The sequence below is a fragment of the Pleurodeles waltl genome, chromosome 4_2 (genome assembly GCF_031143425.1).
Source record: "Pleurodeles waltl isolate 20211129_DDA chromosome 4_2, aPleWal1.hap1.20221129, whole genome shotgun sequence".
In the NCBI taxonomy this organism is placed as follows: domain Eukaryota; kingdom Metazoa; phylum Chordata; class Amphibia; order Caudata; family Salamandridae; genus Pleurodeles; species Pleurodeles waltl.
In genome coordinates this window covers 324,763,937-324,779,926 of record NC_090443.1, presented here as the reverse complement: position 1 = coordinate 324,779,926, position 15,990 = coordinate 324,763,937, and the positions used below count along the sequence as shown (strand labels likewise).

Here is a 15,990-nt window from a genome sequence, read left to right as displayed (position 1 = left end):
CCCAGGGAACCCGCCATGGCGGCGCTGCAAGGAGCACCGCCATGGGGATTCCGACCGCCTTCCCGCCAGCCTGTTTCTGGCGGTGTCCACCGCCAGAACCCGGATGGGGGGAACGGGTGCCGTGGGGCCCCTGGGGGCCCCTGCACTGCCCATGCCCCGGCATGGGCAGTGCAGGGGCCCCCTAACAGGGCCCCACAAAGATTTTCACTGTCTGCTTAGCAGACAGTGAAAATCGCGACGGGTGCCACTGCACCCGTCGCACCCCTTCAACTCTGCCGGCTCCATTCCGAGCCGGCTTCATTGTTGAAGGGGCTGTCCCGCTGGGCCGGCCGGCGGTCTTCTGGCGGTCGCCCGCCGGCCCAGCGGGAAAGCCGGAATGGCCGCCGCGGTCTTATGACCGCGGTGCGGTCTTTCGGCGGGAACCGCTTGGCGGGCGGCGACCGCCGTCCGCCGCGGTCAGAATGACCGCCTATATCTCCAACCCCAGAAAATCTCTCCTTTGCTTCCGTGTGATCCAGTGAAGGTGGTTTTTAGGTGGATTGTGAAGGCTTTAACATTAACAAGTCCAAGGCCTTTCTACTACTACAAGTCTTAAGTCTACAATCACATAAAACTCCAGTCAAAGGTGCAGTCACTCACACATTTGGACCATGGCCATCTGAGTGTAGACACTATCAAGCCACGAATAACAAACGTTCGTACACAACACAGTGCAGCCAAAGCAGTATGTTAGATCGCCACAAGAGCAGCTCATTAGCCCACTTTTAGGGAAGGAGTATCTTGCAGATACTTTCCACGCCAAGCAGCCGAGTCCTTTAATTTTGCAGAGTTCTTTTTGTTTGTGTCTCTTTATAAGCGTCCTTCAGACACAAACTGATGTTTAATCTCTGGCCACTTTCCTGACTAGATGGGGTTTCTCTTTTCCACCTGGAGCATCTTAACTTGGTCAGTCCACCTCTTTGTACTTTTAGAGTTGCCAGAACGCTTCATATCAACAGGACACCATTTCGCCGTCATGGCTTTTCATTTTACAAATTATTGCTGCCTATTGGTTCCTCTGAAGAAAGTCAAGATTGCCACTCCCAGAACGCACTACTTTCTCAAACTGAAGCCTAAAAATAAAAACATGGGCCCATATTTATACTTTTTTAGCGCCGCATTTGCGCCTCTTTTTGACGCAAAAACGGCGCAAACTTTCAAAATACAATTGGGCCATATTTATACTTTTTGACGCAAAACTGCGCTAACGCAGTTTTGCGTCAAAAAAATTAGCGCCGGCTAACGCCATTCTGAAGCGCCATGCGGGCGCCGTATTTATTGAATGGCGTTAGCCGGCGCTAGCAGACCGGCGCTGCCTGGTGTGCGTGGAAAAAAACCACGTACACCAGGCAGCGCCGGCGTAGGGGGAAAATGGCGTATGGGCGTCTTAAAATGGGGCAAGTCAGGTTGAGTCAAAAAAATCGTCTTAACCCGACTTGCGCCATTTTTTTTCGACGCCCATCCCCCATCAACATGACTCCTATCATTGTAAAGATAGGAGTCATGCCCCCTTGCCCAATGGCCATGCCCAGGGGACTTCTGTCCCCTGGGCATGGTCATTGGGCATAGTGGCATGTAGGGGGGCACAAATCAGGCCCCCCTATGCCACAAAAAATAAATTAAAAAATACTTACCTGAACTTACCTTAATGCCCATGGGATGGGTCCCTCCGTCCTTGGGTGTCCTCCTGGGGTGGGCAAGGGTGGCAGGGGGGGTCCCTGGGGGCAGGGGAGGGCACTCTGGGCTCATTTTGAGCCCACTTGTCCCTTAACGCCATCCCTGACCCAGGCGTTAAAAAGCGGCGCAAATGCGCCGTTTTTGGCCACGCCCACTCCCGGGCGTCACTTTTGCCCGGGAGTATAAATTCCACGTAAAGGCCTGGGAGTCATTTTTTTAGACGGGAACGCCTCCCTTGCATATCATTAACGCAAGGAAGGGGTTCACGCTAAAAAATGACGCACACTCCGGGCACTTTGGCGCCCGAAGCGTCTAACGCCATAGTATAAATATGGCGTTAGTTGGCGTGTGTTTAGCGTCGAATTTGCGTCGAAAAAAACGACGCAAATTCGGCGCAACCAGAGTATAAATACGGCCCAATTGTATTTTGCAAGTTTGCGCCGTTTCTGCGTCAAAAAATGACGCAAATGCGGCGCTAAAAAAGTATAAATATGGGCCATGGTGTCTTGACACTAGGGAGTGATCTGCCAGCCCTAGCCTATACTACCCTATTCTATAATCTTGTGTCACTGTTATGAAAACCCAGCTGCTTGATGTACTGCTGTTTTAACTGCCACTTACAAGCCCACTGGCAGGAATACATATCTCCCTGTGATACCTGCCTACACTCTGTGGAGTTGTGGAGGTTTTGGGAGCTTCCCGCCATTTCTTCTATTTCAGCATATCATCAAACCTATGTACTTGATTCTAACTCCTTTGTCAAACTCTCTGCAAGACGTATCCATCTACAGCTAGTATGGGCGTCTTCTGCAATCCCATCCTGTGAGAGTTCTTGCTCCATGCATGCGTCTTATCCTGCTACATATTCAGCAAATAGTCCCAAATCATGAGTTACCTTCATCTAGTCCCAGTTTTACCTTCGTCTAGGCCCAACTTTTTAGTCAGCAGCTGGGAAGCTGCGGATTTTAACTTTGATTTTCCAATAGACAGGGTAAGTCAGTTTGGGCACCACGTATAGTAGCATATAATTACTGCACAAGGCCCAGCAAATTTCCTTTTTTGTTGATAGGGAGTGTTCTGGGACTTATCTTGGCACCAGAACGTTTTCGGCAAAAAAGAGGCCAGACTAGCTAAAAGTTTCACTAATGACATGGGATCATTTGCCAGCTATGTTGCAAGCCAACTACTCTCCAAGATCCACAGGGGTTTTTCTGAAGCCATTTTCTTCCTTAATATTAATAATTGAAAGCAATAAAGCATTGATTGCAGAAATTCACAAGCACTCAGCTCTTTTCTTCTAGGCACTGTGGCTCTGTAAGTCAGTTTGTTTCCCAACAGACTATGGGATTGTTTCTCCGCTGTTTGTTGCAATCTCAATGTTCCTATTCTGCCTAAGTGAAGCCAGTACCATCTTTCATTTGAGATATTTCAGTAAAGAAGGCACATAAGCATGGGGCAGGCCCAGCTGTCCCTTCTTAGGCTACATGGCCCCTTGGACTGATTACTCTGTTTCATACCCATTTTCCATTACACCTCTATCCATCTGCTATTTCGTCCCAAGTCTTTCACACCTTCCTTCTCTGGAGGCTGAGTCTACTCACTGGGCTGCCCATTTCTACTCAGCGGTCCACCAGTACTCACTCTGCCTCACTGCTCTTGCGCCAGATCCACTCACCGGGCTGCCCGCCAGTACTCACTCTGCCTTCCTGCTCTTGTGGTAGGACCGCCTCCAGGGGCTGCGCCAGGAGCGGCGCTTGGCCAGATTCTCATCGGGCAGGAAGGCCGCCATGGAACCCTCTATTAGGTCGGGCTGGCCGCACAGTGCGTGCTCGGTGGAACAGTAGTACGAGCATTCCCCATAGAAGCAAATATTGTTGGCTGCAAACAAGAAAAGCAGTGACAGTATGAATATTTGAGAAACACAACATCCTAGCAATTTCTCACTTTCCCCAAAGTCAGGAAGTGATCCAGGGTAGATGGCAGGTGACCATAACCAATGATATTGCAGTCTGGAATGAATGTGTTAAAAATGTGTATTATGGGAAGCGAATGCAGTTCCTGCATGGTTAGATTTGCACTTTAAACATTCTAGGATCACATTATAATAGGATGGCGTGGAAGGCTTGCTACAAATCAGCCACTGAATGTCCAATCCGTTGGCCATACCCCTCCTGGGCCTCAGAGAAGTTGTTCTATGACTGGCCACTGGGTGCACCTTTGCACCTACATATGATCATCCACAGACTTCAGACACTACCATATTATTACTTGACACTGGGTTTCACTACTTCACTAGTGCCTGCTCCACCCAGTAGATCAGTCAATGTCATACTGTGGTTGGACACTGCGTGTAACTGATGATTTGATGTCTGCTCTTGCCATGACCTCAGTACCCTACTATGACTGAGCACAGAGCGTCACTACTGTGATATTGTGACTGACCATTAGGATGTACTGCTGAACCAGAACATGCCCCATCCAGGAACCAGCCAATGCAATACTGTGATTGACAGCTAAGCATCGCTGCTGCACCATAGTGTCTCTTCCAGGACCTCAGCCAATGCCATGCTGTAACCGACCACTGGGTGTCACTTCTAGGCCTGTGTCCATTTACTTTCCAGTACAACATGCCCACGGAAATGACTAGTTTCTAAAGACATGGGCAGATGTTGGAGACACTGTAGTGCTCTCCACTCTCACCTGGAGAGATGTAGAAGGTCTTGGCCAGCCTCCTGTCAGTAGTGATGTCCCGGATCTCCTTCGTCATGTTCACCAGGCGTCCAGCGACAGGCGGAATCCTACGGAAGTCTAAGATCCTTCCGGAACAGAAGTTTAGTCAGATATTAGTCAACTTCCAATCAAGTGTAGGTCACCCTCAGCATCAGGCTGGGCTGTCCCCCAGCGCAACTCTGTGTATGTGTTGATGTGTGAGGGGAAAGAAGTCAAGCACTAAATAAATCAGTCTGAATTTTGCTATTCTGCTTTGCCCCATTGGATGAGCTGTGTCGCTGTGTGAGGAAGGACCTTTAAGGAATGAGGGGAGCTTCTTTGTGTAGAAGAGGAGTGGGGAAGGTAGGGTGTACATATGTGGGTGTGTGAAAGAGATCTCTTCAGAAGTGGACCCATTATGGGGCTACAGGTAGGTGTGTGAGTGTGTGTATACGTGTCTGTGTCTGCATGTACAGGCACGTGTGAAGGAGATCTCTGCAGGCTGTGCCCAAAGGTGAGCAATGTGAAAACACTGGGGCGTTATCAGCCTCACAAGGTAGATGAGCTTCAGAGTCTGCACCTAAAATGAGCTGCATATAAAGCAGTGACTACCAAAATATCTGACATAAATATCTTCATCACACCTGTCAACGTGCCCCTCAACCCACTATCAAGAGTGGATGCCCAAATGTAATAGGACAGGGATTAGAACAGTAAACGAGTCCAGTCTTATCGTAGGTGTGATATAAATTTGGTTGGATTAAGGAATTCAAACACTTGCCTTTTTGCAGAGGTATATTCATGCAAGGTCTGTGCATTGGAAATAGACAATTTTGAGCCCATTATTTTACGTCCAAGTTTTTCCCACTGAAACCCCGAAAAAATGACAGCCCGTGGCCTACTGGGTTACTCACCTGTCCAGATGAAAGGCTGCAATTTCCGCATTGTGCCGTTCGAAGTCTGAGAAGTAGAAGAAATCAGCTGGCGTCTCCTGATCCCTCTTCTGCCTGGAACCCCACAAACACAGGGTGAATTCAGACCCACATTGGGGACCACATTCAACGAAACTTGCCTCCTCTCAGAGAGCATTTTAGAACAGAAGTCAGTTTGGAAGGGAATAAGGACGAAGACTAGAGCCAGGAATCTGGGCCCCATCATACTGTTGGAAGGAGTGACCTTGACATTTCCCTGAACGGACAGTAGTGCTGGAGACAGAGCCCTTCACACCCTTGATGTCTAAATGTTATGTCAACCATAGTGATCTCATGAGCCTAGTGATGATGGAAGCAGACTTTATATAGAGGTCTCTTAAATGGCCACCCACAGTTTGCTTCTGCCTACCCCAGAATACAGCATGGGAAAATAAGTAAGCCGACCTCACCCACTGGTTCCCCTGTGTCAGCAATATCATTTTTTCTTGGGCACAAGGTAGCCACCCCCACATAAAGTAATTATCTGTCATGGAAGAATAAAATAATAATACACTGTTCAATAACCATTCCAAGATGGCAGTGTGTGTGCATGCGCCCTCATATGCGACAGCATGACTGGCAGCTATCTTAGAAAGTTTTCTGTGAAGTAACACAAAAAGTATATCAAGGTGGCTGTGTGTATATATACAGGCAGCCATCTCTGAATGCTTTTCAATACTTTGACATTCTTTACCTTTTAATGATAATCAAGGTGCTTTCAATGCGTCAGTCACTTTCAGATATTGAACACAGTTAAACTCTTTCAAAAACAGATAGTGACCATCTCTGAATGCTTTTGAAATGCTCTATTGTTAACCAGCGGCTGCCTATGTTGGTAACACAAGCATTGGCAAAACCAATGCAGATAATAAGGCTTTGCTAATACTTATTTTTATCTGGGGGCAAATGGAGAGATCTGCAAATTGTTGTTATGTCACTTTGGTAGAAATCATTAGGATCATGCAATGTTTATTGTAGTAGATATGTCTGGCCTGGCAGAGGACAGAGTGGTTGATGTATGAGACAAAGCTCTAGTTTGAGTCTGTAATCTCGCTGCCCTCCCGATCCACCTACTCACTTCATTGGCTTGAAGAGGGCTTGACCATAGTTTGGGAATGTCATCACCAGTTTGAGTTGGGTTCCACCTTTCTTCTGGACTGGGAAGAAGATAACAGCTATGTTAGGGATATGGTGGGTCAAAAGGGGAAGAGTTAATTAGAGAGGTAATAACTTGAGAGAGACAGAAAAGGCGAGAAAGAAGGTGGTAAGAGACAGATGTATTTATAGAAGATTTATTAAAGGTAGTCCCAAAGGTGAGATCCATCTACTCACTGATAGCAGTATCAAAATTCACCAGTATGCTCACAATACACAACTCTACTTCAAAGTCTTCTGCGCTTTTGGCACCCAAACTTAAAACACTGCCACCATCTCATCTGAAGCAAAACCTCATCATGACAGAATTCCTGTAAGTTGTCAAGAACAACAAGCAAGAAATTCCAAACCTAATTCAATGACATACTTTGACAGCTTTGAATTCCATCTTTCACCCAGTGCTAAGTCCCTTGATTTCACCATAGAAACCAACGTCACTCTTAAGGAATTCTACTCCAAGAAAACAAAGATGGCCAGCTGCCTGCATGCTGTACTGAAGCCAGAGAAAATGTTCCTTCTGGAAAGTGACTTCCGAACTGTTATTTAAGCTCGCTGTACTTTTGTATCTGAATGGTGGAAGCGCCCTGCTACATGGTCTCCAAGAACCCAAATTGACACCCCTCAAAAGAGTCTTATACAATGCAACAGATTTGAGCTGTGACCTGCGGAAATATGATCACATCATTCTTGTGACCCTCGATAGAACTCCACTGGCTCCCCTTACCAGCCAACACCATCTTCAAAATCAGCGGTATCATTAACAAAGCCACAACTGCCTACATTTCCACCTACCTGGCTGGCAAGTTCACCGTCTCTGGGGGTTCTCTGCACATCCACATCAAAGACACCATCAGACTGGAGACAAAGGAGTGCAAAAAAGCACTGGCAAAGAGAACAGATTTTGCATATGCGAGATCTATTGGCTTTCTCAATGTTTTTTAGACATGTTGCACAGAGATGCAGGCTGATGTGCAATATGGCTTAAAATAAACAAAAAAAGCACCATGACATGGCCAGCATTAATCGCTTCCCTTAAGTCATGTTGCACAACAGCCTGCGCTGCTCTGCAATAATTCTGAAAATCATTAAACAAAGCCAAAGGGCACTTGCATCCATGCAAGCTATTTGGCTTTGTTTAATTTTTTGTGAGAGACAGGAGGCAGGATTGGAGGAGAAAGGGAGATCCGGATGGAGGGGGGCAGCAACAAAACAGACATTAGGAAGATGGAGATGAGGCAAGCAATGAGAGCGATATGTGGAAGAGGAGGGAGGGAGCAGCATCCCAAAGGAGGGGGGAAGTGTGGGGAGGCAAGCAACACGAGGGAGGAGTGGAGGAGGAGGGAGCAGCAACACAACTGAGAGGGGGAGGAGCACGAGGGCAAGCACCCTAATGGAGGGTGGCGGGAGTGCAGGGGCAACCAATACAAGGGAGGTGTAGGGGAGCTAGGAGGGAACAGCAACACAACAGAGAGTGAGGGGAATGCGGGAGGTGCAAGCAACACAAGGAAGGTGTGAGGAAGGAGGGAGCAGCAGCACAATGGCGAGCAGGAAGAGGGTGTGGGCTGGAGGGCAAGAGCTGGGACGATGGGAGAAAGTGCACCTGAAGACACATGCGTTCTTAGAGAATGCATGTAAACAAAGTAAAAAGTAATGCCTGTGGGAGTCTGCGGCCAGTGGAAGGACACTGGCTGCTGAAAGGACGCTGTACAATTTGTACAAGGTCCATGATCCATGGCAGGGACACACACTGAAGCCACAGGAGGAAGTAGGATGTTAGCAGGCGGCAGTGACCAATAAGAAGCAATGAAACAAGGGTTACGTTGAAGCCAACCAATAGTAAAGAATGGTAAGAAATGGGCAGGTTCTAAGTGTCTTTTAGGCTTTTTTTTAATAACAAAACATTTCGCCGGCAGCGCATTTGCTGTCTTCAGTGAAACCTAAAACACAAGACAACAGGCCTTTTCCATCCACAAATCTAGGACATAGAACAACAATCTCGTATACAATAGGATAGCTCCAACCTTGCTCTAATTCAGGAAAGTGTTAAAGAGACACCTGTTCAAAGAATACTATATCATGACGCATTAAATGTCCACACATCAGCTACATAACTCGTTGACTGCCTGCTTGCATTTGACCATGTACAGCACTCCTCTTCGTTTGGCTAGAGTCACCCTACACAAATATGAGATTGATAGATCCTTGCCAGATTTTCAAGAAACCCACATAAGATAAATTTACACACTGTGCATCTATTTGAAAATTATTTGCACAGTAAGTGGTTATCTTGAAAACGTGGAGGAATGGGAAAATTTGTGGACCGGAGTTGGGTAGAACAGAGGGCCATATTTCTGACCCGATTTGCGTTACTCTTGACCACGCAATGTGGTGCAAGGGCGACGCAAACCTTAAGTGAGATTTATGAAGCCACACAAGGCCATCTTGTATGGCCCTGCTTGGCTTAATAAATCTTGAGTAATGTAGCGCACTAGAGGCGACGTGGGAAAGAGAACTGAAAGAGGGAGGGTAGGGGAGTAAAAAGGGCACACACAGGAGGAGCAAAAGAAGGGGTAGAAAGTGGAATGAGTAGGAAAGAGGTAGTGTGAGAGAAACAAGGGTGAAAGGGAAGGGGAGAAAGAAATAGAGAGGAGAAGCTGACGGGGACACAGATAAAGGCAACAAGAGACTAGAAGTGTATGGAGCACGGCCATACAGTGGTAGCAGACTGGCAGAGAGCACAGGCAGTGGGAGGCGGCAGGTGCCAGGCCGAAGCAGTAGGGGGCACAGACCAGTGGCGGCCGCACATGGGAGTAAGAGACTCGGGCGGAGGGTGGCAGAGGATGGGTATCGACCAGGGACGGAGACAGCAGAGTGGGGACAGGCACGAAGGGACGAAGGAGACTTTGGGGCAGGAAAATGACCTAAACCCAGAACATTAGCAAAGGAAGGAGGCAGATCGGGAGGTGACAGACTGACACCACTGGGGGCAGGCAGAGTGGAAACAAAGGGGCTCAGCAGAGGAACAGAAAGTATCAGGCTCAGAAGAGAGGCAGACAGACAGAGATTGGGGTCAGAAGCAGCTGGCAGATAAAGACGGGGATCAGACAGATGCTGCAGGGGGACACAGACTAGGTGCGGACAGGGACTGCGGATGGGCACAGATAGGGGCAGACAGAGGACACGCAGAGGCAGCCGACGGACAGAGCCGGATTAGGACAGACGACAGAGCAACAGACAGACCAGGACTGTGGACAGGCTGTGGCAGAGAGCAGACGGAGACAGCAGACAAACACATGCACGGAACAAAGAGGAAGCGGACTTAAAGATGGGGACAGGCAAAGGAATGAGGCAGCGACAGACACAGTATGTGGCCGACAGAGGTAGCAAGCGGACACAGACCGAGGAGAGGTACTGAGGGTAATCGCCTGTCCCCTGTCAGTGTCCATCTGCAGCCTCTCTCTGCCCCGGTCTGTGTCTGTTACAGACAGCAGACGGGCACAGACAGGCGGAAGACAGAGGCTGCAGCTGGATACTGGCTGGGGACAGACGGTGGCGGCGGACGGACACAACCTGGGGTCAGACAGAGCCTGGAGGCAAACACAGGCTAGACGGACAGTGACTGGAGACAGACAGACCCAGCCCACTGGCACAGTTCCGGCGATAGAAACAGAAGACAGACTAGTGTTAGACAGACATAGCAGAGGGGTACAGATCAGGGACAGACAGAGGCCTCACCGGAACCCAGAATCGTTTGTGTGGCCAGCTCCTTCAGCAGCACGGGGGTCAGCGGGTCCTGCCGCGGGTACAGCTCGTACCGGTTGATGCCGATGTGGAACTTGAGCCAGTTGGGGTAGGTGTCCGAGGCGGCGTACCCTGTGGGAAGGATGAACTGAGCCCCATCGCTGACCCTGCAGCCGGAAGAGAGCCACCCGCATCAGCCCTGCACTGCAAACCACAAATAGGCTCGCTTGGCATCAGCCCTGCCACAAACTACTGATGTGCCTGTGTTATGCCAGCCCTGTGCTAAAGTCGCTCGTGTGCCCGCCTGGGATCTGCCCTACAGTCAACCACTGACGTGTCCTCCTGGGATCAGCCCTAACCCAAGGCCACCCATGCGCCTCTTGGCGTGAAACCTGCAGCAAACTATTGACATTGGCATTAATGATGTGCCACACCACTGATGTGTGGTCAAAGGCATCAGGTCTGCATCAAGCAACTTATGTATCCCTGGCTCAATTTTTGCATCATTGCACCAAACAATTGAAGTAGCACCTGGCATCAGCCCTGCACCAAGAATAACCATGTGCCCCCTGGAATCTGGACTCCACTGAGACCATCAATGTGCCCGGCACTAATCCTTTAATATGTCTCTGGCATCAGCAATGCACCAGACACTGATGTCACGCCTTGGTATCAGCCGGTGACGTAGCCATTGACCTGCAGTCCTGGCATCGGCCGTGCACCAAGATCTTCTTTGTTGCCCCTTGGTGTCAGCCTTGCACCAGACCACTATGGCTCATATTTATACTTCTTCAGTGCCGGATGTGCGTCATTTTTTGATGCAAAAGCGGCGCATAATACAAAATATTGGCCCATATTTATACTTTCTTTGCACCGCATTTGCCTCACTTTTTGACGCAAAAGCGGCGCAAAGTTTATTGTATTTTGCAACTTTGCGCCGCTTTTGCGTCAAAAAGTGAGGCAAATGCGGTGCAAAGAAAGTATAAATATGGGCCATTGTATTTTGTAAGTGTGCGCCACATTTGCGTCAAAAAATGACGCAAATGCGGCTCTAAAAAAGTAAAAATATGGGCATATATGTCTCCTCGCATCAGCCCAGTATCAGAACCTTCCATGTGCCCCCGGTATCGGCTGTCCTCTAAGAAAACCATGTGCCCCTGTTAATAAATCCTGTACCATAAACCACTCATGGGCTCCCCTGGTGCCAGTCCTACATCAAACCACTGACATATATACCCCCGACATTGGCGCTGTATCAAGCCACTTATTTGATCTCCCAACCCTCTTCATCCTCCCTGCAGCAAGATCACCATTGTGGCTCCATGACATCAGCCCTGCACCAAACCCCTGACATGCCCCACCACCTGTCAGAAATCCACCCTACATCAAGATCACTGATTTTTACCTTGGAATCAGCCCTTCACCAACCCCCTGATGTCCCTTTGATATCTGGCTACCAGCTGCATAGCCTGGCAACTAAAGGATCCAATCACAACTTATACCACTTCACATGCTCTGGCACTCCACGGCAACCCCCCTGGCCCAGGGTAGGAAGTTGCTGGGGCCCGCTGCTAGGAAACATTGCATGTAATGCAAGGCATCGTCCGAAGAACTGAGACCTTGGTCCTTCTGGCTACCATGACTCAATCTACCCTTGTGCCATGGCCTTGCTTACACCTTTACCACCCAAAGACCGGCTAAGTCCTGGGGGCTGCTGCAAGGTAACAAGTCTGCACTAGATCAAATACTGACCCGTTCCAGGCTAATGTTGAACAAATCAGCCCTAATACTGACCCATGAGGGGCTAACAATTACCGATCCTGTGCTAACATAATCCCATCTCAGGCTACTGCTGCCCAAGTGTGGTCTAAATGTGACATATACAAGGCTGGAGCGAGTCCAGCTCAGATTAATATTCAGGCGTCTATACGGGGCTAATACTGATCCACATTGACTCATTCACAGGCAGAATTTACCAATTGAAAGATAAAATGGACCCGCTAGGGGCTAATAATGACAAATCCAGGACCATTGCTGGGCAAACCAGGGCTAACGCTGAGCCATTTGGGTCTAATAATAACCTGCGCATGGTTAGAAGAAGCAGGTCCGCCTGTCCTAGTGACCTAGCACTAGGTGCTCCACTGCCTGCAATGCCAGGACTAGACCAGCTTGGTCTGGTGACTTGGAGCTCAGTACACCCTACTGTTCATATCTAGCTGCACAAGCCTGTCTCTAGGGACCTGCTGTTTGGTACTGCTCTATGTTTAATACCAAGGCCGGATACCTAGAGCTTTGTTGGGCACCATACCTTTAACAGCCAGTACTGGTTCCCACTGCCCTTTGTAATCTGAAATTACATCATCTCTAAAATTGCCCGATTCCTAAAATTGTCGTCTTCCTCGACTTGATGTCATTCTTGAATTCCTTGTTATTTCTTAAGCTCTCCCATTCCTCATTTTGTCTCATTTCTAAAGTTGCCTATTTTTAGTAGTTACTTCATTTCTGAAGTTGCTCCATTTCTAAAATAATTACCCCATAGCTGAAGGTTCACTCACTCCTGAAGTTGTGCCTACTCCTGAAGTTACCCCATTCCCCAGTTACTCCATTGCCAGGTGCCTGTCCCTGAAGGTATCCAATTCCAGAAGTTACCCCATTTCTTACCACTCTTCGCTTCCGCTGGTCTTCAGGGTAAACCTCTCCTTGGAGTTCACGATGAAGAGGCGGTCACCTTCCTTGAGGGGCGGCAGTGGCGCCTGATAGAGAGAATGCTGGAACAGGGCGGCCAGCTTGGAGCCGTGGTAGCGCCCTGACTCACCTGGTCCGCCGCCCTCACGCGACCCTTTCTGCCGGGAGCCGTTGCTGCCACTGAAGTCCTGCAAGGCCCGAAGCACCTGTGCTTTAGGCCGGCCCCTGGAAGACCGGACTGGCGTTTGCTCACGGGCACCACCTCGAGACGGACAGGGGCAATTGCTCCCCGTGACATGGCTTACAATGGGGGTCAGGTCTAGTAGCAAGTGCATGATAAAGGTGAGCACGAGGAGTGCCAGCACGAGCACCTTAAACCTTCGCTGGACCAATGTCTGCATGCGACGCAGCATCTTGCCCTTCCCACTCCAGAAAAAGATGAGTAGGACTTAGTAAAATAAAAAAATAACGTAAAAGTATTAAAAAATTAAAAATAAGAGATTAAATGATGCATAAAATTAGAAATTAGAGCATCATATCCAAATTCTGACTCCAAAACATATTGTTTTTTTTAAATTGGCAATTTAAAAATGGCCCTCAGAAGCTGAATTACGAGGACTATCTGGATATCCTGGGTATTTTCATGGTCTGTTGCCTAGGAGTCCTCTTCGGCAGTGGAGTGCTTGCACGAGCGTCCGTCCCGTTCATAAGACATTTAGGAAAGAGTTGGTCAGCACGGGTTCCCGCACTGACCCCCTTATCAGCATGTCATCACCCATGGCAGAGAGCGTTCGAGGGTGAGGTTAAGGTGCACCAGCTGCTATTGATCTAGGGATGGGTGCCAGAGCTCAGGGAGTGAGCTGTGGAACACCCCCAGGATTGTAAAAAAAACAACTTCAATGCAAAATCTCCCTACGCAGGAGACTGTGGGTTGTGAGAGAGAATTATGCCACCACTCAAAGGGGATGCCCACGTAGCCCCTCATTCTGTGCAGCCCGGCTAATCGTGATTCGTGTGGTAATTGGTGTTACGACACATATAGCAATTATAAGTTTTTTTAATAAATATCGAAGGACCATACCTTTCGATATATACTGGGGGAAATGCCCACTATTAACTGAAACACGCGGATTTTGGTTTCCTGAGCACAAAAATGTATCTTATCCCCCCAAAATGCGTAATTGGATAATATTTACTACACATGATAGATTCAGACTCAGCGGAGTCGGGTTTTCTCAGGTGCGATAAATGTCACAAGTTACAGGGCCAGTCACACCGAGTACCTTAGTCCTGATGCTGATTGGGTGGCAGTTTCCTGGCCCCTGCGAATACCCCTGTTCGTAGATGGGTAGGAATTCCGAGCTGTATGGAATTTACAGCACCCGATGATTCTCGGTTCCAATAAAGTCTTCACCCTTTGTTAGATTTGGGCAGGTCAAACCTGATGGAGTTTAAAAGGTGAAAACTGTATGGTGTTTACAGTGCTATGCAGTTTTTGTCCGGCAAGCACCAACACCTGCATATTTGTCCTAAACAACTCAGGCTAGGTGCAATTAATCTAACCTGGTAGATTTCGAACACCGGGGGAAGGGTTTTATCTGGGGCAATAAATTGCAGTTTACCTCTGAATCCCTCATTCTCAAGGCAATAGTCTCAGAAGTGTAACAATGATTAAATTCTACAAAAGCCCTGTGGCTCAGGGCAGCACAATGCCCTGCGTCAAAGGGAAAGTGCAGATATGCACTGAATTTTGAAGGTATGGTGCATTTCTGTCCTTTCCCCCTGCGCTGGTGCACAAATTGCAGCCTAACGCCAACGCAGGTGCACTTGCACCATGGTGCAAAGGTGTCTGCGTTGCAGGCAGGATTGTTTTTGTGCAGGAAGGAACACCTTCCTGCACAAAAACAACCCAGAGAGGCACTTTTCCCTTTCTATGTGTGCTGCAGAATGCAGGACACATAGAAAGAGGAAACGACCAGGAGAAATAAAGATATATCTCCTCCAGGTTTACAGATTCTTGTAAATCTGGTAATGCCTCAAAACCTATGGTTGTTGCGTGGGAACACCAACTGCAAAGCTCATGGTACGCCTCCCCGACACAGTGTAAGGCAACGCAGCAACTTGTGCTGCATTGCCTTACACCATATCTACAAGGCCGTAAAAAAACACGCAAAGTGGCTTTGCATGGCCTTGCAGATATGGGTCTGCACTGTGCGCTGCCAGTGCATCTCAGAAAGTGACACACTGGCGGAACATAGGGCCTGTAAATATGCCCCAAAGTTCTTGCAAAGCTTGCTGTCATCCAGAGTATAACTTGTCTTTGCAGAAAACGTAGGATGCCCTTCTTTTTATCCCACAAACCACTTTTTGGTTAACATTTTACAGACTTTAATGACATGGAGTTTCACCAGATCACAACATTCTACTAATCACGCTAATCATTTAGAATAGCTTTACCAAAAAATGGAAGGCACTTAAAATCTACCAGCATCAGTTAAAGAAAAACATAAAAACATTCTCTTTCTAGTTTATCGCACTGATGAGAAGAGTTAGAAGCATAAACAAATATAGGCAATCTAATAACATCTTTTGTTGAAATTGTTATGGATGATATCAACTTATTGACACTGCTAGAAACAAGAATACAGTGTTAGCCCAGCTGCAAGCCTTCCACAACATGCCAACTCAGCACTTTCAAAACAAGCTTACACAAATGTCCATGTCCGGTATAGTCCTTATTGCCTTCCTAGTGAAGTCAGTGCTCGAAAAATCATAAAAATGTTACTAGACCTGCAGGTCGAGTAACTTAATCTATTCGACCTACCTGTAATGTACTTGACCTGTAAACGGGTCTCCAGTTGTGTGGTGCTAGGCACATAGTTTACAGAGTCGCCTTTTTCTTAATTCTCACATATGTTGCACCTTCAAATATGTGAGCTCAACATTTCTGCAGCACAAAAGCTCTTTTGTTTGATTAAGTAGACTAAAGTTTGCTGCATATATCACAAGAATC

General features: G+C 48.0%; 1 protein-coding gene across 1 annotated transcript in view; it reads right to left on the bottom strand.

Moving 5' to 3' along the window:
• The window catches only part of LOC138292605 (extracellular serine/threonine protein kinase FAM20C-like), a 51,225-nt gene extending 37,544 nt beyond the window's left edge, over positions 1-13,681 (bottom strand). Inside the window, exons 1-6 of the mRNA XM_069231307.1 lie at positions 12,954-13,681; positions 10,287-10,459; positions 6,475-6,553; positions 5,340-5,432; positions 4,417-4,532; positions 3,414-3,594 (exon numbers count right to left, since the gene is read on the bottom strand). Coding sequence (XP_069087408.1) covers positions 3,414-3,594; positions 4,417-4,532; positions 5,340-5,432; positions 6,475-6,553; positions 10,287-10,459; positions 12,954-13,390 — 1,079 coding nt within the window. The 5' untranslated portion in view covers positions 13,391-13,681. The remainder of the gene's footprint in view (positions 1-3,413; positions 3,595-4,416; positions 4,533-5,339; positions 5,433-6,474; positions 6,554-10,286; positions 10,460-12,953) is intronic.
• Between the last annotated feature and the right edge of the window lie 2,309 nt (positions 13,682-15,990).